The following is a 22,611-nucleotide window of genomic DNA, read 5'->3' as shown; positions in this document are numbered from 1 at the left end:
ACAATAAGCCCACGAGAATTTATTATGTACAGACAGTAAAAGCAATGTCAGTATTGTTTTACTCCTCACAGACTTCCTCCCATGGGACTACACTGAACCAGGGGTGACAGATGACAGAAAACATCCATGGTGGCTTGCTCCATCATGGAGGATCCTCTTCTAAACTATAGATAAGCCATTTCATAGACTTGCACAAAAGTCTTTGGCTATAGCCAGGTATAGTGGCACATACCTATAATCCCATCGACTTAGAAAGCTGAAGCAGGAGGATCCCAAGTTCAAGGAGAGCCTCAGCAATTTGACTGAGACCCTAAGCAATTTAGCAAAACCCTGTCTCAAAATAAAAAATAAAAAGGGTTGGAGATGTAGCTGAGTGGTAAAGCACCCCTGAATTCAATCCCCAGTACTAATGGGGAAAAAAAGAAATTAAATGTATAAGATTATTCTATTCATAGGTAATTTCAATTTAGAGGTCCTTTGCATTCCCTCATTTGTCCTTTGTACAGTTGCTGTGCATTCATAGTAATTTTTTGTAAACCTTCAAGAGCTATAAACAAAACAGTTCTCTGTTGCCAGAGACTTATATTTAAATCAATATTATGAGCCAAACATCTAAATTTCTTTCTTTCTTTCTTTCTTTTTGTACTAGAGATTTAACCCAGAGGCATTTTACCATGAGTCACATCCCAAAACCTTTTTATTTTTCATTTTGAGATAGGTTCTCCAAAAGTTGTTGAGGACCTTGCTAAGTTGTTGAGGCTGGCCTCAAACTTGTGATCTTCCTGTCTCAGCCTTCGGAGTTGCTGGGGATTATGGTATGTACCACCACGCCTGATACATTTAAATTTCTTTTAACACAAGATTAACTGTTTATATCTTCTATACTGCAGGCAAGTTAAATTCAGATTCTTATCCTCAGTTTTTAAATTAAACTGGATTTTTTGGGGGGGAGTACTGGGGATTGAACCCAGAGGCACTTAACATTGAGCCACATCCCCAGGCCTTTTTATTTTTTTTATTTTTTATTTTTGAGACAGGGTTTCGCTGAGTTGCCCAAGGCCTCCCCAAATTGCTAACGCTGGCTTTGAACTTGCAATCCTCCTGCCTCAGCCTCTTGAGCCACTAACATGGATTTTAATAAGTAGTTCAGGGCTGGGGATATAGCTCAGTGGTAGAGCACTTGCCTAGCATGCTGGAGATCCTGGATTCCATTCCCAGCATTATAAACAAACAAATGAAAAACCACTTTGTATTGTTAATATTTCCATGAAGTGAAATTTTCTAATAAGGATGCATTTGAAAGCACAGGGAAAGGAAGAAACATGAGATTAAATGGTAAGAATGAGAGAAGCACACAAAAAAGAAAGAAAAGAAGATTTACAAAAAAACAAGATTTTTTTTAAATTCTGAAGAACACCATGTCAATTTTTTAGACTTTACTAGTCCTGCCAAAATCTTAGGATAATTCAGCTCTAAGAATCATTTTTGTTCTAGTACTAAAGATTGAACCCAGTAGTACTCTACCACTAAGCTACATCCTCATCCTTTTTTGGGGGAGATGGGTGGGTACCAGGGATTGAACTCAGGGGCACTCACCTACTGAGTCACATCCCCAGCCCTATTTTTAATTTTATTTAGAGACAAGGTCTCACTGAGTTGCTTAGTGCCTCACAGTTGCTGAAGCTGGCTTTGAACTCGTGATCCTCCTGGTTCAGCCTCCTGAGCTACTGGGATTACAGGCATGTACCACTGTACCTGGCCCCAGTCCTTTTTAATTTTTGTGTTCACACAGGGTCTTGCTAAATTGCTGACATTGGCTTCAAACTTCCTCCTGCCTCAGCCTCCATTGTCATTGGTATTTCAGATGTGTGTCACATACCTTGTAAGAATCTTTTTGTGTGTGTGCTGTGGATTGAAACCAGGGCCTCATGCATGCTAGGCAAGCACTCTACCACTGGACTACCTCCTAGCTCATAAATTTTTAGATTTTTTAAAAATACATATTTTTTAGTTGTAGATGGACACAATATCTTAATTTTATTTATTTTATATGGTGTTGAGGATCGAACCCAGTGCTTCATGTGTGTGAGGCAAGTGCTCTACCACTGAGCAACAACCCCAGTACCTTAACTTTTTTTTAACATTTTTTAGTTGTAGTTGGATATGATACTTTTATTTTATTTATATGTGGTGCTGAGGATCAAACTCAGGGTCCTGCACGTGCTAGGCAAATGCTCTACCACTAAGCCACAACCCCAGCCCCTTAATTTTATTTTATTTACATTTTAGTTTTTAGCAGACACAACATCTTTGTTTGTATGTGGTGCTGAGGATTGAACCCGGGTCGAACACATGCCAGGGGAGCATGCTACTACTTGAGCTACATCCCCAGCCCCAGCCCTTAATTTTTAATAATTCGAATAATCATTGAAAAAATGATGGGCTGGGGCTGTAGCTCAGTGGTAGAGTGCCTGCCTTGCACATGTGAGGCACTGGGTTTGATTCTCAGCACCATATAAAAAGAAATAAAGATATTGTGTCCATCTACAACTAAAAAATATTTTAAAAAAAGAAAAAATGACAAGTATTGGACCTTTATTTTATTTATTTATATATGGTACTGAGAATTGAACCCAGGGCCTCATACATGGTAGGCAAGTACTCTACCACTGATCCAGACCCCAGCCCCTACAAGTATTAGGAAGGAAAATTGTACCTTTTTTGGTAGTGTTGGTGCTGGTGATTGAACCCAAGGCCTGGGCTTTCTAGTCAGGTGCTCTATGAGCTATATCCTCAGCCTGGAAGTTTTATACCTTAAATTTTTGGCTTTTCCTTCCCTTCCCTTCCCCCTTCTTGCCCTTCCCCCTTTCCTCCCTCCCCTCTTCCTCTCCTCCTCCTCCTCTTCTTTTTTTGTGGTGCTGGGGATTAAACCCAGGGCCTTGTGCACTGTAAATTTTTTTTCTCAGTGCATCATGATTATACATAATCATATGGGAGTCATTGTCATATATTCACACAAGGTAATTTTTAAAAATGTAAATACTGTTTATTTAACTTCAAAAAACATTTCAGCATTGGAAACATACAAAAAATAACATAACATTGCAAATTGTATTTAAGTACAGAAGGTTCTTGAACTTTCATTGATGCAGTGGCTCTTTGCTTTGCTGACAATGAAGAATTCGACAGTTTGTTTGAAAACAAAGTTTAAAATTTCCTGTACTTAATATAAAAAAATTCAACACTTCTCATGCCAGCTGACCTCCCCTTTTCCACACTAAGAAAGGTAACATAATGGTATATCACTATATACAAAAACAAATAACCTGAAGCTAAATGGATGCCCACTGTAGTGTCAACAGATTTAGCCTCACAGTGCACACCCTGAGCTACAGCCCCTCCAAAAGGCATATTCCCCCACAGCCTCAAAGCCAAGCAAGGGACATCAAGAGTGTCTCAATTGTTTTGTTCTTTTTACAAACTATAGATATATACAGTTGTAACTAAGGGCTTCTAGCCAATAACCAAATAGTTAACACCACCTTACAAATTAAAAAAAAAATGCCAGAAACATTCAAATACTTTGTCACCCCAACAGCAAAATGTACAGAGTGAGGAGAACATATTTTTAAAATGTTTGGAAATACATACAACTTTGATAGTTTCAGGGTGCCCAGGGCCACTTCCTGTAAACCACTGACAATTTCCAGAGCATATTGAGAGACTACAATATGATTGTGATCAAATTCTATAATTGAACTAAAGAGAGTAACAGACGTATCTTAAATAAGATGTGTCAATCACAGACGGCGCTCCGATACTCCAAGGTATTCATAAGCAGACGGATAAACAGCTTTTTTATTCATCCTCCTCTTCTTCCTCCTCTTCCTCCTCCTTTTCATCATCTTCTTCTACCATTTCCCCAGCATCTTTAGCGGGGCCCTTTGTGCCACCAAACTTTCGTTTTGACTTGTAGTCAGCAACATCCTTCTTGTATTTCTCCTTCAGCTTTGCAGCCTTAGTGATGTACGGCTGCTTTTCACGGTCACTTAAATTTTTCCACATCTCACCCAGATTTTTCGCCACTTCTCCGATAGAGATACCAGGATGTGTGGACTTGATCTTCGGGCGGAATTCTGAACAGAACATCAAGAATCCAGACGGTGGTCTTTTGGGGGCATCAGGGTCCTTCTTGCCTCGCTTACCTGGTCCATAATCCTTCATTTCCCGATCATACCGTACTTTATCTGCCTTTGCCATTTCATCAAATTTAGATTTCTCTTTCCCGGACAATGTCTTCCATCTTTCAGAGCACTTCTTGGAAAATTCTGCAAAATTGACAGGAACTTTTGGATTTTTCTTCTTATGTTCTTTTCTGAAAGTCTGAACAAAATAGGCATAAGCAGACATCTTGCCCTTTGGTTTCTTGGGGTCACCTTTAGGCATCCTGATGTCCATTTTGTCAAAAGCCTCCTGATGAAAGAAAGTGCCCCTTGAATCCGATGCTGCCACCCGTCAGGTACTGCGGCTACAGGTTTCTGAGGGGTTGGGGCTGTGTGGCTGGGGGTGGATGGGTGGGGATGGGTGTGGCCTGTGGTTGCCTCACAAAATGTAATTTGTTACATATGCACACCACATATATAGTACCTAGTACCCCCCCTTTTTTTCCAGTACTAGGTATTAAACCCAGGCCTACTCTACCACAGGGTTATACCCTCAGCCTTTTTAATTTTGTTTTAAGACAGGTTCTTTTTGATATTTTTTTGGCTAGCTCCAAACTTGTGATTCTCCTTCATTAACTTCCCAAATAGCTGGGATTATGGGCCAGTACCACCACACCCATCTAGGAGCCATCTTTTTTTTTTTAAAGAGAGAGTGAGAGAGGAGAGAGAGAGAGATAATTTTTAATATTTATTTTTTAGTTCTCGGCGGACACAACATCTTTGTTGGTATGTGGTGCTGAGGATCGAACCCGGGCCGCACGCATGCCAGGCCAGCGCGCTACCGCTTGAGCCACATCCCCAGCCCGAGCCATCATTTTTTTAGGGGACAAATTGCTGTCGATTTGGTTTCGTTGTAATGACAACCTCAGCTGGCATCATGGACCACCAAGAAGCAAACTTGAAGGCAAGAGGTGGGCAATTGATTTCATCAGGTATAGCCTGGGCTACTTCATGTCCTTGGTTTTTTTATCCCTCCTTTAGAAGCTGGGATCCTCTTTTAGTTCTAACCCTATGAGCTCTTCCTCCTGCTACCCCAAGAAAATGGCTGTTCAAAGTACCATCAGTGTCAGGCAGAATAATATTTGTGTTTGGAGGACTATCAAATATACAGACTGTTTGGTACCAAAGTGGTCAGATATTTAAAAGAAAGATGTGATTTCAGCCAAACTGCTTCAAATAATAAAATATACAAAAGTTCAATTTAATAGGGGTGAAGGCAGGAAGTAATACTCTTTTTTAGTGGTGTTAGGGATGGAACCCAGGGCTTGAGCATGCTAGGCAAGCACTCTACCATTGAGCCATTCCCTAGCCCCCAAATACTCTTCTATTTATTTGTTATTTTTTAGTTTTACATGACAGTAGAATGTATTTTGACCTATCATACATACCTAGAGTATAACTTCCCATTCTTGTGGTTGTAGAGGAAGTGGAGTTTCACTGGTCGTGTATTCATATATGAACATAGGAAAGTTATGTCTGATTCATTCTACTATCTTTCCCATTCCTACCCTCCCTCCCTTCCCCTTAATTCCCCCTTTCTAATTCTGGGAACCTCCACTCCTCCTTCCCTATTGTGAGTCAGCATCCACATATCAGAGAGAACATTCAGCCTTTGGTTTTATAGGATTGGGTTATCTCACTTAACATGATAATTTCCAGTTCCATCCATTTATCAGCAAATGCCATAATTTAATTCTTCTTTATGTCTGAGTAATATACCATTGTATATATGTACCACACCGTGATACTCTTTTATTCACATTAATGTATGACAATCTCCCAAAATGTGATACAAAGCCCAAAATAGAAATGGGATTCCCCTCTTGAGAACCTTAAGTACGGGAGTCTACATAGTTATAAGGTTAATGGAAACACACATACACACCACAATCATATGTGTGTGTGTATGTATATGATATATATATGATATATATATATATATACATATATATTTTAGTATCATATATATGCTAATGGCTAAAATATAGTGATATATGTGTGTGTGTTTATGTGTGTGTGTGTGTGTGTGTGTGTGTTTGTGTGTGTGTAAATCTATGCTTTAGCTATATTCTGCCAAGTGTTTAAGGGCAATTGGTCAAAACTGATCTTGTGTGCTGGGGTTGTGGCTCAAATTAGAGTGCTCACTCACCTAGCATGCATGAGGCACTGGGTTCGATCCTCAGCACCATATAAAATAAAATAAAGATATTGTGTCCACCTATAACTAAAAAAGAAATATCAAAAAAACTGATCTTGTTCCTATCTACTTTTAAGAGTCACCTGAGATTCCTCAGAGATCACTAAACATTGTGTGTGTGACTTATTGACAACAGGTTACCTTTATCCAGTTATAAACATTAGATGACAAAAATAAATACCAACTGAATTTGTTATTTCTATATGAATCTGAAGAAGGCTATTACTACCGATAATTTTAGTTTGGAGAACATGAACTTGATAAAGTGCTCTCCCCTAAGCTTTACATTTAACTAAGTTTAACTTTTAAAGTAAAATTTAGAATCTATAGTGTACGGTAACAATAATCAATGCAAAAATCAATGGATAGGGGCTGGGATTGTGGCTTAGCAGTAGAGTATTTGCTTAGCACGTGCGGGGACCTGGGTTTGATCCTCAGCACCACATACAAATAAATGAATGATATAAAGGTATTGTGTCCAACTACAACTAAAAAAATAAATATTTTTAAAAAGTCAATGGATAGCCTTAAATATCTTATACATTTAGGAAACAGTGTTAATAATCAGAAATTGACTTAGTCAAAACAAACAGATATAAGACAGGTCTTCAAATGGCAGTGTGGCCCTTCTATGTCAGAAACAATATATAAAAGAGATCACTTATTAGTTATCTTGCCAGTAAATTTTCATTTTATAAACTTTTCCATAACACTTAGACAAGGCTTAGACTGATAGTTCTCAGATGCATATATATACCTAGTCACATATATTTAGGGTGTCAACTATATTTTTTTAACCTAAGTAACAGTTGTTTGTTTAACCAGTTACAAAGTAATCATTTAAGACTTTAACACAGGTACAAACCCTAATTCCTTTAAGACTTAGTTTCCTCAAGTAATAAAACCGAACAAACACAAGAAAATTATCTTGATAAGAGCAGATCGATGTTTCAGACTTTACTTCCTATCAATACATTAAAGTTCAAATAACTTTGACTGTGCTACTTATGGCCAATTTAATCACAAACACAAACTTTCTGAGATTACCTTCCACAAACCTGTGACTTACTAAGACATTCACAACTTTACATCCTTAGTTTTGTCCTCTTTCATCTTGGACTTTACCTAAAGAATATTTCTTTACCAGACAAAATACTTTCTCATTCAGAAACATTTCTTTTACCTTCTAATTTTCCATGCTAAAATATATTTTCATACCTATAACTTCCTTTTATCTTTTCTAGTTTTCGACCCTTTATTAAATTCATATTCTGAAACAGTCCTTATGTTATCTGTGCATTTAATTTACACAACAAATTTCATCCCAGAAGAGGGTTGGAAAATCTAGCATAGGGGCTGGGGATGTGGCTCAAGCGGTAGCGCGCTCGCCTGGCATGCGTGCAGCCCGGGTTCGATTCTCAGCACCACATACCAACAAAGATGTTGTGTCCGCCGAGAACTAAAAAATAAATATTAAAAATCTCTCTCTCCTCTCTCACTCTCTCTTTAAAAAAAAAAAAGAAAATCTAGCATATACAATAAAATTGTCTTAATCTTTTCTCTCCCTTGTGGCATTCAAGGGGTTGGAAGACAGGTTATTTTTGAGCCTGACCTATCTCCCTTATCATTATCAAAATGTCATCCACTTTAAGTGATTTCCCCACTGTCATTTCTACCCAGAGGCTCCTTTTTGGCCTTTTTCTTATATTAGGCATATTGATATGCAATGGAGGAGGCCCTTTCCATCCTTTTCCTTTCCTTTTTTTTTACGTTTATTTTGTTTATTTATTTTTAATGTGGTGCTGGGGATTGAACCCAGGGCCTCACATGTGCTAGGCAAGCGTTCTGCCACTGAGCTACCACCCCAGCCCCTCCATCCTTTTCTTTAGGCTTCCTTGAAGATCCTTTTTCAGAGGCTGCCTACAAAACACAGGTTGACCTTAGTTTCTGTCTGTTTCTTTTCTGGGTCCATTTATTTATTCTGCCAGTCTCCCCAGGCATTCAGTTTGATGGGATACTGTTATAGAAAGAATTGCTCTGCCCAGTGATGAATATCCCCTGGCCAAATGGGGTGTCCTATCAGATCTTAAAAGGAGAGACTATTCCTGTCCCCAGATCATAAACTAACTGTACTGAAACCTACTGCCACATCTTTTGTGACCATCAACCTCCACCCCCCAGGGGCAAAAGGGACTGGAAGGCAGGGCAGAGGCCACATTCTCTTTGACCATTTTTCTATAGCCCAGGCAGCTTTTTTTGGATTTTTTTTTCCAGTTTAGGGCTAGTGTTTTTGACCACATTGAGAAGATCTGTAGCTGCCTGGGGCCAGATGAGTAACAGTGCTGAGTGCCAGCACTGGGTTTAAAAGATTTAAATCTTTTTAACCCTTTCTTCTGGTGTCCTGCTATCCTTGCACACCAGAGGCAGTGCCTTTTGGCACCTTCAAATTAGTTTCTGATAGTTCAGACCCCTTATCATGCAACTGCATAAATGCCTGTACATATAGAATCTCTTTCATACTTTACCCCTGACAGACCAACTTTAACGTCAAGATTGTTTAATAATTCAGAAGAAAACATTCAAAGGCTAGATTGTGTTTCAGTAAACCCTCTTAGACAGGTTTATTCCTATAAGTGGCCCATGCAGCCAAGATCTGGTGAGATCTACACATCATGGCCCAGGTCTTAAAGGGCCAGTAACAGACAAAAACGACAGACTATAAGGTCCTTGCTTAGCATCTGGATGGCCATCTTAAGTCACAGTCAACATTTTAAAGAAAAAAATTTCTCTTTCCCGCCCTAGCGGCTTTCTGAGAAAGGCTCACCACTCCCTCATACCAACCCAACCCTTAACTGCCTGCATTGGGCTCTGATTCCTGAGCCTCCCCCTAAAAGTCCCAGAACTCAAGCCTGTGTTGCCTCTCTCTCCTATATAGACATGGCCTTTATTTATCAGCTCTGAAAAATAAACTCTTGTGTGTATCTCTGCCTGTCTCCCTCTCTCATTTCTTGCTTACCCGTCTCTCCTTCCTTATTTTCCTTTCAGCTTGAAAAAAGAAAACACAGGGGACTCCTATCCCAGAGGCTGTGATTCTGTGCATCAGCAGGAAGAGGGGGCATTTAAAGAGGTGATTCAAAGGCCATATTCCTCCTGTTCTCTGAGTTATAATTTACTTGTTAATTTGGCCCCAAAGTCTGGATTACTTCATTTCTAGGGTGAGTTTGTACTCAAGGACAGATAAATATGCCTAAAATGGGGAAGAAAGATAATCCTGTTTCTCCTGAGTTTAGGGAGGGGTAGAGATTAGGGAGGTACAGGGAGAGAGGAAAAAAAGGCAACATGTCCATTTAAAAACTAAGTTTCAGTGGCAGAGCAGCAAGGGCTATATTCAAAGCATGAAGTGGTCCACTGTTACAATATATTTATGTATATGGAGATGTGTGCATGGATGCATTTATGTTTTTATCTAGACATATAGTAAATTGCATGTAAGTCTATCTATATGTATCTTTCTAAATGCTGCCAGTTGTGGTGGCACAAATTTATAATCCCAGTGGCTTGGGATGCTGAGGCAGGAGGATCACAAGTTCAAAGCCAGCATCAGCAAATTATTGAGGCCCTCAGCAACTTAGTGAGATCCTGTCTCAAAATAAAAAGGGCCGGGAATGTGGCTCAGTTATTAAGCACCCTGGATTCAATCCCAGGAATGAGAATAAATAAATAAATAAATGCATATACATAAGAGGACTCTGGATATTTGTAGTTTTACATATATTAGTGTAACAAATATATTTTTATAAACAAAATAGATGTGAGTGTGCAAAATAGTATTTTCTATTTAGCTAAACATAGTATATAATCATCTTTTTAAATCCTAAAATGCAGGGGCTGGGGATGTGGTTCAAGCGGTAGCGCGCTCGCCTGGCATGCGTGCGGCCAGGGTTCGATCCTCAGCACCACATACAAATAAGAATGTTGTGTCCGCCGAAAACTAAAAAATATTAAAATTCTCTCTCTCTCTCTCTCTCTCTCTCTCTCTCAAAAAAAAAATAAATCCTAAAATGCAGACATTTAGCACTCATAGAGGATTTGGTTGCATAACGGTGAACAATGACCAACTTGCCCCATGTACACATATTATCAGATAGAGGTATATACCCTTTTTTTGTACTAGGAATTGAACAACTGAGGGACACTAGAGCACTGAGCCACTCCCCAGCCCTGTTTTATATTTTACTTAGAGACAGGGTCTCACTGAGTTGTTTAGTGCCTCACTTTTGCTGAGGCTGGCTTTGAACTCAAGATCTCCTGTCTCAGCCTCCTGAGCAGCTGGGATTACACGTGTGGGCCACTGTGCCCAGCTGGAGATATATATTCTTCTATACACCTCTAGACATAATAGGTACAATTCTTCAAGGGAATGTGCCTGGAGTTGGAGTAAAAATAAAAATGTAAAGGAAAAATGCACAGAAAAAAGTCAAGTTTAAAAAGCAAAAAGGAGCTAGGCATGGAGGTACAAGACTGTAATCCTAGTGTCTGGGGAGGCTGAGGCAAAGAGGATTTCGAGTTTAAGGCCAGCCTCAGCAGCTTAGTGAGACCTTAAGCAACTTAGCTAGACTTTGTTTCAAATATTTAAAAAAAGGACTGGGGATGTAGCTCAGTATTAAAGCACCCCTGGATTCAATCCTCAGTACCCCCTCCCCCCAAAAAAAGAAGAGGCCTGTGTGTTATCCCAATTCCCAGAAGAATGTTTTATTTGCTTGTTTACTTTATTATTTATTTTTATTTTTTGGTGCTGGGGATGGAACCTAGGGCCTCACACATACTAGGAGATGTGCTCTACCACTAAGCTATACCTGAGAAACTGATGTGACTCCATTTTTGAAAAACCAGCCTGTACCTCAGAGCAGGACCTATCCAAAGGGGGAGGGTGACCCTTGTCCTTGGAAAACCTGTTCCTAAGCACATAGCTACCCAGCTGAGTCTTTTGTCCATACCAGATGTCCTAGACTCAGAAAATGCAAGTTCCTGAAAAGACCAAAAGAATGCCTGAGGCCTAATTTTCAACCATAGCAACAACCAATCAGAGTGAGACAGGGAAGATACCTGAAATACCAAGCAGCCCTCCCAGTAGTTTCAGTGATTGATAAAATGATTAGGCAACCCTGCAGTTTAGCATATACACTCTTGCAACCCCTCACGGCCTAACCAATCAGTTCAAAACGTATCCACCACTTGAACTAACCAATCATCCTTACCCAACTTGTTCCCGCCAGCATATGTGCTAATCAATGTTAAGAGTTGTTGTTTGATTTTCCCGCGGTGTGAAATGATTTGCTGTGTGATGTTGTGACACATAGACTATCCCCCAGGCCAGGACTCACTCCTTGGGATTGCTGCGATCGAGTCCAGACTCTTGTGTGATTGCATCCGATTCGGCTCCTGGAGATCTATTGGGGTTCCACGTTTGGGAGGGTACCAGTGATTGAACTCAGTAGCACTCGACCATGGAACCACATCCCCAGCCCTATTTTGTATTTTATCTAGAGACAGGGTCTCACTCACAGATGCTTAGTGCCTTGCCAATTGCTGAGGCTGGCTTTGAACTCTGGATACTCCTGCCTCAGCCTCCTGAGCCTAGCAGCTGGGATTACAGGCGTGTGCCACCATGCCTGGCTTGTTGTTTTGTTTTGATTATGAAATCTTAAATGCATGGATAAAAAGTAATAATGAACCAGCATGTAACCATAGCAAGTTTCAAAATTTTTCATAAAAACGATTTTAAGCCTCCGCAGCAACTGGAGGCTGATGCAGGAGGATTGCAAGTTTACAGCCAGCCTCAACAATTTAGCTGTACCCAGACCCTGTCTTAAAATAAAAAGGATGCAGGGCTGGGGATGTGGCTCAAGCGGTAGCGCCTCGCCTGGCATGCGTGTGGCCCGGGTTCGATCCTCAGCACCACATACAAACAAAGATGTTGTGTCCGCCGAGAACTAAAAAATAAATAAATATTGAAACTTCTCTCTCTCTCTCTCTCCTTAAAAAAAAAGGATGTAATGGGGATGTAGTTCTATAGTAAAGGGAGGGGGGTGCAGCTTGTGGCTCAGTGGTAGAGCACTTGCATAGCATGTGTGAAATACTGGGTTCGATTCTCATCACTGCATATAATTGATGAATGATTTAAACTCCATCAACAACTAATAGAAATATTTTTAAAAATATGGTAAAGCACTCCTGGGTTCAATTCCCACTACCCAAAAAGAAAAAAAAATCTTACCCATATCATATATACATATATATGTATATAATTTCATATTACATATACATATATAATTTTTATGTCCATTATAAGTTTATATTTAGGATTTTATGTCTATGGGTTGAACTATGTGAACAGGAAGAGAATCAAAACTTCACACTGTGAGACACAATTCCAACAACCACACCGTTGTCCCACCTTACCATAATGGGGCCAAGTACCCCCTACACTTGACCTCACCCCCTGGGGGAGTAGTGGAAGGCGCAGTTGCCCACAGATGGTTTGCCCACCAGTCCTCAAAGGAGCCAAAAGCCCACATTGGCCATGCTGGCTGTGGAAAACCTAAGACTTGACGAGCTGCTAAGGAGCAGCTCATCTGTGGCAAGTAGGCAAGGAGTGAAAGAAAGGATCAGATAAAAATAGAAGGGGGGGCTTTGTTACCAGTTACCTGGACTCTGGCTTGTATCAGGAATGGAGGCTTTAGTTAGTAATGGGTTCAGGGGATAATAAACCAATTTATGGCAATCTGTGGGATCAGTAAAGGACAGTCTGTGGTTTTAGGGATTGGGTACCTGTCAGGTCACCTTGACAAGGTTTTATTATTTCCTGGCTACTTTTGCCATATTATAAAATACTCCCTGTTGAAACATGACTGTCTTCCTTTATAAAGTCTAGCATAAGCCTGAGTGTAGTGGCGCACACCTGTAATCCCAGCAGCTCGGGAGGCCGAGGCAGGAGGATCATGAGTTCAAAGCCAGCCTTAGCAACTTTGCGAGATCCTAATCAACTCAGCAAGACCCTGTCTCTAAATAAAAAATAAAAAGGGCTGGGGATGTGGCTCAGTGATTAAATGCCCCGGAGTTCAATCCCTGGTGGAAAAAAAAAAAAAAAAAAAAAAAAAGCATTGCAAGGCTCCCTTTCCCCAAGTTTATAAAAGTATCACTAAATTTCTTTGTGGTTTGACATTAACTATTTTACATTTTTGCATCTGTACAGCCACTGGAGTTTATTCAGCATATCCATATGTGTAGGGGCACCTATCTTTTCAAAAAATATTATATATTTTTTCATTTCTAAAATTTGCTCCTCTAGTTTCTGTCTCTAATTTCTTAACTATCATTGGCTAGTTCTTTTAGGACATGTCATATTCTGACAGGAATCAATATCATTCTTTCTCTTACTTTAGTAGATGGCTCCTGTGGGTTTCAGGTACACATTTTAACATGCTAAAGAAATGTCCAGAGCCAGGTGCTATGGTGCAAGCTTGTTATTCCAGTTACTGTTTTGTAATCCTAGGTACTCCAGAGGTTAAGATAGGAGGATAGGGAATTTCAAGTCAACCTGGGCAATTTAGTGTGATCTTGTCTGAAAAAAACAAAGGAATGGAAAGGAAAAAAGAAATATCCACCTATTCAAATTGTATTAAAGTTCTTATTCAAAATGATCTTGATTTTTATCATATATTGTTCTGTTTTGGATGCACAGGGCATTTTTACCACATGCTCAGATCTTTTTTTTATTTTTTTTTAATACTGAAAATTGAATCCAGGGATGGGATGCTCTGTCACTGAGCTACATCCCCAGCCCAGCCCTTTTTATTTTTTCTCTGGAGACAGGATCTCATTCAGTTGCTTGGGGCCTTGCTAAATTGCTGAAGTTGGCCTTGAACTTGCACTCTTCCTGCTTCAGCTTCCTGGGTGACTGGGATTGTAGGCATGTGCCAATCATGCCTGGCTTTCCCTGTACTTTTTGTTATACCTCTGGTCTTTTTTAAAAATATTTTTTTAATTATACATGGGCACGATATCTTTATTTTGTTTATTTATTTTTATGTGGTGCTGAGGATTGAACCCAGGGTCTCACATGTGAGAGGCGAGCGCTCTACCACTGAGCCACAACCCCAGCCCCTATACCTCTGGTCTTAATGTAGCAACATTAACTCCATATTGAAAAACTTTGTTAGTCCTAGAAGATAGAGGATTGGGTCTTGTTTTTGTTTGTTTTGGTACTGGGCATTAAACCCAGGGGCACTTAACCACTGAGCCACATCCTCAGCCCTTTTTTGTATTTTATTTAGAGCTAGGGTCTTACTTAGATGCTTAGGGCCTTGCTAAATTTCTGAGGCTGGCTTTGAAACTTATGATCCTCCTGCCTCAGCCTCCCAAGCTGCAGGGATTACAGGTGTGCCTCACTGCTCCTGGCATAATAGAGGATTGTTAAAAACTTAATAGCTTGGGGCTGGGGATGTGGCTCAAGCGGTAGCGCGCTCGCCTGGCATGCGTGCGGCCCGGGTTCGATCCTCACCACCACATACCAACAAAGATGTTGTGTCCGCCGAGAACTAAAAAATAAATAATAATAAATATTAAAAATTCTCTCTCTCTCTCTCTCCTCTATCACTCTCTCTTTAAAAAAAAATAAAATAAAAAATAAAAACTTAATAGCTCACCAGTAATAAGAAGACACAAACAGCCTTTAAGCAACCTCCATTCTTGTACTTCAGGTGGCAGGAAGCTTATGGTCTGTTAATGTACAGCTTAAGATGGTCATCTATACTAACAATGGTTAGTTATGGGTAGGATATAAGGTATCCCTCCCAAACTTTCTGTGTTGATGCAGAAATGGTGGGAAGTGAAATGATTGAATTGTGAGAACTGTACCCAAATCAGTCCATCCTAGTTTGAATGGACTGGGTGATGACTGTATGTCTATAGTGGGGTGTAGCTGGACAAAGTGGATCACTAGGGGTGTGCCCTGGAAGAATGCATCTGCCCAGTGCCACCCCCCCCCCACACTTCCTGGTCACCATGTGGTAGGCTGCTTTCCTTTGCCCTACCTTTTAGCCATGATGTCCTGCCTCACCTTGGGCCCAGAACAAGGGACTCTTAGGTCCTTGATAAGTGGCTGAGGTTATAGACTAAGACCTTTGAAACCATGAATATCAAATGAACTTTCCCTCCTCTAAGTTGTTCTTGTCAGGTATTTTGGTCACAATGACACAAAGCTGACTGAAACACTATTTGAATTATAGGTTTCTACCATAGTAGCAACCAGAGAAACCTAACTCTCATGATACCTATGGCCTGCAATTCAAAAATAGCTTCTTGATTTTATTTGCATTCCTTTTTTCCCACTTCCTTAAACCTCCCCATTAAGAATCTCTCACTGGGGCTGGGGCTGGGGCTCAGGGGTAGAGCACTTGCCTCACACGTAGGAGGCCCTGGGTTCGATCTTCAGCACCACATAAAAAAATAAATAAGTGAAATAAAGGTATTGTATCCAACTACAACTAAAAAATTTAAAAAAAATGGCTAAAAAAAGAACCCCTCACTGACTCTAAGGAGCAAGATAGACTTCTTTTTTTAAATTTTTATTTTATTTTTTAGTTTTTGGTGGATACAACATCTTTTTTTTTTTTTTAATTTTTATGTGGTGCTGAGGATCGAACCCAGCGCCCCGCACATGCCAGGCAAGCGTGCTACTGCTTGAGCCACATCCCCAGCCCCATTATTTTTTAATTTGTTCTTTTTAGTTATACAGGACAGTAGAGTGTATTTTGCCATAGTATACATAAGGGAGTATAACTGCCCATTTCTGTGGTTGTACATCATGTGGGAATTACACTGGTTGTGTATTCATATATGAACATAGGGAAGTTATGTCTGATTCATTCTACTGTCTTTCCCATTCCCATCCTCTCCCTTCCCTCATTCCCCTTTGTCTAATCCAAAGTACTTCTATTCTCCCCACTGCCTTGTTGTTTGTTAGCATCTGCATATCAGAGAGAACATTTGGCCTTTGGTGTTTGGGGATTGGTTCATCTCACTTAGCACGATAGTCTCCATCCCCATCCATTTACAGGCAAATACCATAATTTCATTCTTTTTTGTGGCTGAGTAATATTCCATTTTGTATATATACTAGTTTTTCTGTTTTTTAAATATTATTTTATTCATTTATTTATATGCAGTGCTGAGAATGGAACCCAGTGCCTCACACATGTGAGGCAAGCACTCTACCACTGAGCCACAACCCCAGCCCTTATATGACATTTTCTTTATCCATTCATCCATTGAAGGACACCTAGGTTGGTATCATAGCTTAGCTATCGTGAAGGTAGGCTTTTTTTTTAATATTTATTTTTTAGGTGTAGCACAATGCCTTTATTTTTATGTAGTGCTGAGAATTGAACTCGGGTCCCGCCCATGCTAGCTAGGCAAATGCTCTACCACTGAGCCACAATCCCAGCCCGTGAAGGTGGACTTCTAATGACTGTCCTCATCTTCTGGATCAGCCAGGTTTTCAAACAAAGTTATTTTTATTGCTTCAATACCTTGTTTTGTGACTTAATTGGCTTGTGGTGCAACAAGCAGACAGAGTTGGGTTCAGTAACATTCGGACAATAAATGGTCTGCAGGTAATATTTGGAATTTAAATTATCTCATGAAGGAACAGAAATAAAAATAGCTGAACTGGGCTGGGGATGTGGCTCAAGCGGTAGCGCGCTCGCCTGGCATGCGTGCGGCCTGGGTTCGATCCTCAGCACCACATACAAACAAAGATGTTGTGTCCAAAGAAAATGTAAAAAAATGGATATTGAAGATTAAAAAAAAATAGCTGAACTGAAACAGGCTGGTGGCACACCCCTGTAATCCCAGCAACTCAAAAGGCAGAGGGAGGAGGATAGCAAATTCAAGGCCATCCTCAGCAATTTAACAAAATAAAAAAAAAAATAAGGGCTAGGGCTGGGAATGTAGCTCAGTGTTAGAGAATCCCAGAGCTCAATCCAGAGAGAGAGAAAAAATGATTAGAACTGGCCAAATAATTTATCAGCTATTAGAATGAACGAATGAGTTTACTCAGAAAAGTGTCATGAAAAGCCTTTTTTAAAGACAGTGTTCTAGAGAGGCATTTTTTAGAACATGGGTGAGATTGTTCAGGGGGTTTTTGTTTTGCATTTCAAAGATTCATGTGTGCCAGATTACTCCTTTAATCTTAGAGATTCTAAGACAGGAGGATCTCAAATTTGAGACCAGGCTGGGCAACATAGCAAGAACCTGTTCCAAAATAAAATATAAAGGACTGAGGGTATACCTCAGTGGTAGCGGCCTCTGGGTTCAGTCCCCAGTCACAGAAAATAAAAGGGTTTATGAATGTTTCTACATCCTAATGGTGCATGGGCACTTCTCTTTTGAGACTACATATATGTTTCTTTTTCTGTATCCCCAAACTCCTATCTCAGGTTTAGAAAATAAATCTGACCAGGTGCAATGGTGCAGGCCTGAATCCCAGCTACTAAGGAGGTTGAGGTAGGAGTATCACAAATTCCAGGCTAGCCAAGGCAACTTAGTGAGACTCTGTCTCAAAATAAATAAATTAAAAAGATATGGGGATGTAGCTCAGAGATAAAGCACCCTGGGTTCAATTCTCAGTACCACACACAAAGAAAGGAAGGAAGGAAGGAAGGAAGGAGGAAAGAAAAAAGAAAGGAAAAAAAAAAAGAAAGAAAAAGAGAAAGTTTATGAAGGATAAATCTGTTTCATTTCTGTTGTGTGTGTGTATACAATTTGGATTGTTGAATAAAACAATTTGAACTTAAAAATAAGGATGTAGTCAGGTTCCTTGTAATTCCAACTACTTGGAAGGCTGAGGAAGGAGGATCACAAGTTCAAGGCCAGCCTCAACAACTTTCATCCCATTCCAACCATGCATCATATATCTGCAGGCCCAAGTGAACAGCCAGTATTTTCAGCAAAAATAGCTTTCACATCCCTGAAAAGTAACCTAGGCAACCATTATCATCATAACCCATATGTCAGAGGTGTTATCTATAGCAAAGCTAGAGAATAATGTATTACCCAGCTGTGTGACCTCCAAACCTAGTGATTTTTAAGTTGACTAAGAATAAGTGAAGCTGGAGGGCCTATTTAAATGTTTCCCTGGTAACAATTTCATGTTATGCAAACATTTCTGCTTTTGTGGTTTTAACAGGGTCTCATGACAGGCCTTGTTGAAAAGAGCACCAAGGTAGAGAAGCAACATGCCATGCTACAAAAGGTTATCATTTATTGTGCCTAGGGGTTTATTTCATTGTCCCACCTTTTCATCTCACCATGATGGCCCCTTACCATCTCATTGGCTCCATAAATAAAATATTCTGAGCTCATGCTTTGCATTTTGATAATACATGAAGATAGAAACTCCATATAATAAAAAATATCTGCATTTGAATTTAAAAGAGATGAGATGTTGAGTAATGATAATTTCTATATTTTAAATATTCCTTGTATTAGTAGGAATACATTTATTATGACCTTGAAATTCAAAGTTACTGCCAGGTGAGGTGATGCATGCCCATAATCTCAGCAACTCAGAACTGAGAAAGATTGCAAATTGGAGGTCAGCCTAGGCAACTTTGTGAGACCCTGTCTTCAAAATAAATTATGAAAAGGGCTGGCGATGTAGCTCAGTGATAGAGTGTCCCTGGTTCAAGCCCCAGTACCACAAAAATAAGAGACTTCTGAGAAAGAGGAGGAGAAAGACCTATTGTGGGCTGGGGATGTGGCTCAAGCGGTAGGTAGCACGCTCGCCTGGCATGCGTGCGGCCCAGGTTCGATCCTCAGCACCACATACAAAGATGTTGTGTCTGCCGAGAACTAAAAAATGAATATGAAAAAATTCTCTCTCTCTCTCTCTCTCTCTCTCTCTCTCTCTCTCAAAAAAAAAGACCTATTGTATTTTGTTTTGTTCTGTTTTTAAATGATTGGTTTCTTTCTTAATTTTCTATATATATTAGCTTATGGCTGGCAAAGGTTTTAGATATGAAAATCTTTCAACTGCTCTATCAATTGAAAAATATGTAGAACGTCGTATTTGTTTGTTTATTTATTTGTTTATTTTCTTTTTGTTTGTGGTACTGGGGATTGAACCCAGAGCCTTGCACATGCTCGGCAAGTGCTCTATCACTGAGCTACACTCCTCAATCCTATAGGTCATTTTAATTCAGCACCAACAAATTTCCTGGGGAAACTGACAAGATGTCATGCTATAAGATACAAAATTATGCATTAAGCTAAACTGATAACAAAAGCACATCAAAATAGTCTCCTAAATAAAAGAGTTTGTTTCTTTCTTATATAATAGTGCAGAGGTAAGGCGCCTATGTGATGACAGCAATAGGTCTCTTTAAAGGGTGAACAACCAGGTGCAGTGGCACACACCTGTAATTCCAGTGGCTTGGGAGGCTGAGACAGGAGAATTGCGAGTTCAAAGCCAGCCTCAGCAATGGAGAGGTGCTAAGCAACTCACTGAGACCCTGTCTCTAAATATAATATAAAATAGGGCTGGAGATGAGGCTCAGAGGCCAAGTGCCCCTGGGTTCAATCCCTGTACCAAAAAAAAAAAAAAATGAACATCTTGTATAATTAAAAAGAACTCCCCCCCCCTAAAAAGTCAGCATCTTTAAAGTGAACATACTAGCTGAGCATGGTGAGGCACACCTGTAACCTTGGCTATTCAGGAGGCTGAGGGAGGAGGATGGCAAATTTGGGACCAGCCTGGGCAACTGAGCAAGACCATGTCTCAAAATAAAAAATAGGGACTGAGATTGTGGCTCAGTGATAGAATACCTGCCTGGCACACATGAGGCACTGGGTTGGGTCCTCAGCACCATATAAATAAATAAAATAAAGTTATAAAAAATAAAAAAGGCTGGGGGATGTAGACCAGTGGTAGAACACTTTCCCAACATGTGTGAGGACCTAGATTCAATTCTCAGCATGACCCACCCCACCAAAAAACAAAGAAAAAAAGATAAGCACATTGTTTTAGCCTAAGAGTGACTGAAGAGGTGTAACCAAATGGAAAGAATGAACCTATATCAAATCTTATTTTTTTAAAAAAATGTGATAATTGATTGTGGTATTGCACAACTGTAATCCCAGCTACTCAGAAGGCTGAGGCAGGAGGACCACAAGTTGGAGGCCAGCCTCAGCAAATTAGCAAGATCCTGTCTCAAAATCAAAAAAGGCTGGGATATAGCTCAGTGGTAGAACACCCCTGGGTTCAATTGCTAGTACCAAAAATAGAAATAAAAAGTTATAAAATATGTGTATAACAATTGGAGACCAGCGCAACCGTGCAGCACCGTGAGCACCTGTCCGCCCACCCGGTCCTGTCTGCCGTGTCCTGGGACTTGTTCCAACAATCTGTTAAAACATGGTGGATTACTATGAAGTTCTAGGTGTGCAGAGACATGCCTCACCCAAGGATATCAAAAAGGCATATTGGAAACTTGCACTAAAGTGGCATCCAGATAAAAATCCTGAGAATAAAGGAGAGAAAATTCAAACAAGTAGCTGAGGCATATGAGGTGTTATCAGATGCTAAAAAATAGGACATCTATGACAAGTATAACAAAGAAGGCTTAAATGGTGGAGGTGGAGGTGAAAGTCATTTTGACAGTCCATTTGAGTTTGGCTTCACATTCTGAAACCCAGATGATGTCTTCAGGGAATTTTTTGGTGGAAGTGACCCATTTTCCTTCAACTTCTTTGAAGACCCATTTGAAGACTTTTTTGGGAACCGAAGAGGTCCCCGAGGAAGCAGAAACTGAAGTGCAGGCTCGTTTTTCTCCCTTTTCAGTGGATTTCCATCATTTGGAGGTAGATTTTCTGCATTTGATACAGGATTTACTTCATTTGGGTCACTAGGTCACAGTGGCCTTACTTCATTCTCTTCTATATCATTTGGTGGCAGTGGGATGGGTAACTTCAAATCTATATCAACTTCTACCAAAATAGTAAATTGGAGAAAAATCACTACAAAAAGAATTGTTGAGAATGGTCAAGAAAGAGTAGAAGTTGAAGAAGACGTCCAGTTAAAGTCCTTAACGATAAATGGTAAGGAGCAGCTGCTACGCTTGGATAACAAGTAATTCAATGCATGCATTTAACAGTTAATCTATAACAAGCACCATTTGAGGATTAACAGGAACATTTTTTTGAAGATTTCAGGTGAACTTGACTTTCATTATAATTGTACCTAATCTAAAGTATTTATAAACAGCTCATTGGAGCCCCTATTTGTCATAGACTTTTGAGTTTATTGTTGGGACCACACAACAGGACCATTTTTTTGTCTTTAAAATTGTAATCTCTGTATGCACTTTGCTTTTTTTTATTAAATGTAATCCAAGGTGAGCCTTGACTTTTGAGTAGTGCTAGGACAAGATTGTATTCAACACCAGCATGGATCTGCTTCCCATTGTGTTTGACATGTGAGCCAAGTAGTGTCAGCCTGCTGGGAGCTAACATTGCCAGGATGAGGCTCCTTTAGAAGTAATTTGTTTTTTTTTTTCAGTATTTAGTAATGAAAGATAATAATGCATTAAAGGTAATACATTTCTGGTTTGATATAAATTTAAGGATGTTTTCTAGTTGTGCATGAATGCTGGCAACTTAGTAAAGTTTTGACAATTGTTTAAATATGTAATGTTAACCTTAGGTTTAAAAATCTGGTAAACTGGGACTTTGTCATTGCTTAAAAACAAAGAAAATAAATGTGAATGTGTTTGGTGCATTTAAAAAAACAATTGGAGAAAATTAAATATGAGCCAGATATTAAGTGATATTAGAGAATTCTTGTTAATTCTTAGGTGTGTAAACAGACCATGAAGATATAGGAGATTATACATTTTTAGGAGAAATGTGTTGAGGAATTTAGAAATGAAGGGATTTGGTGTCTGCAACTTTCTTTCAAAGGGGGGGGGAACCTCCCAGTGACTGAAAATTAATGATGTAAATATGAATTATATCTAGGTACAGTACTCTGTACCTTGCACTGTTCCAAAGTTCAAATTGCTTGTGTTCTTTGAACTATTAGATTAATTAAGTACAACCTTGCAGGGAAAGTACAGAGAATATATGTACCCA

The 22,611-nt window shown here is 39.7% G+C and overlaps 1 protein-coding gene, 1 long non-coding RNA gene and 1 pseudogene across 2 annotated transcripts in view; 2 read left to right on the top strand and 1 right to left on the bottom strand.

The window, feature by feature from the left end:
• Positions 1 to 3,673: 3,673 nt before the first annotated feature.
• Positions 3,674 to 4,506, bottom strand: LOC101958856 (high mobility group protein B3). Its single transcript, XM_040288319.2, has one exon. It carries the CDS (start codon positions 4,456 to 4,458, stop codon positions 3,859 to 3,861), a length of 600 nt encoding a protein of 199 aa, XP_040144253.1. The 5' UTR covers positions 4,459 to 4,506; the 3' UTR covers positions 3,674 to 3,858.
• A 74-nt stretch (positions 4,507 to 4,580) lies between these two features.
• Positions 4,581 to 22,611, top strand: part of LOC144371760 (uncharacterized) — a 29,961-nt gene continuing 11,930 nt past the window's right edge. Inside the window, exons 1-2 of the long non-coding RNA XR_013431859.1 lie at positions 4,581 to 5,134; positions 9,466 to 9,547. This is a non-coding gene — a long non-coding RNA (uncharacterized LOC144371760). The remainder of the gene's footprint in view (positions 5,135 to 9,465; positions 9,548 to 22,611) is intronic.
• LOC101959142 (dnaJ homolog subfamily B member 6 pseudogene) lies at positions 20,710 to 21,788 on the top strand (annotated as a pseudogene).

Source organism: Ictidomys tridecemlineatus, chromosome X (genome assembly GCF_052094955.1).
Source record: "Ictidomys tridecemlineatus isolate mIctTri1 chromosome X, mIctTri1.hap1, whole genome shotgun sequence".
Taxonomy (NCBI): Eukaryota; Metazoa; Chordata; class Mammalia; order Rodentia; family Sciuridae; genus Ictidomys; species Ictidomys tridecemlineatus.
The sequence above is the reverse complement of the archived record's forward strand: the minus strand, read 5'-3'. Positions and strand labels throughout refer to the sequence as shown.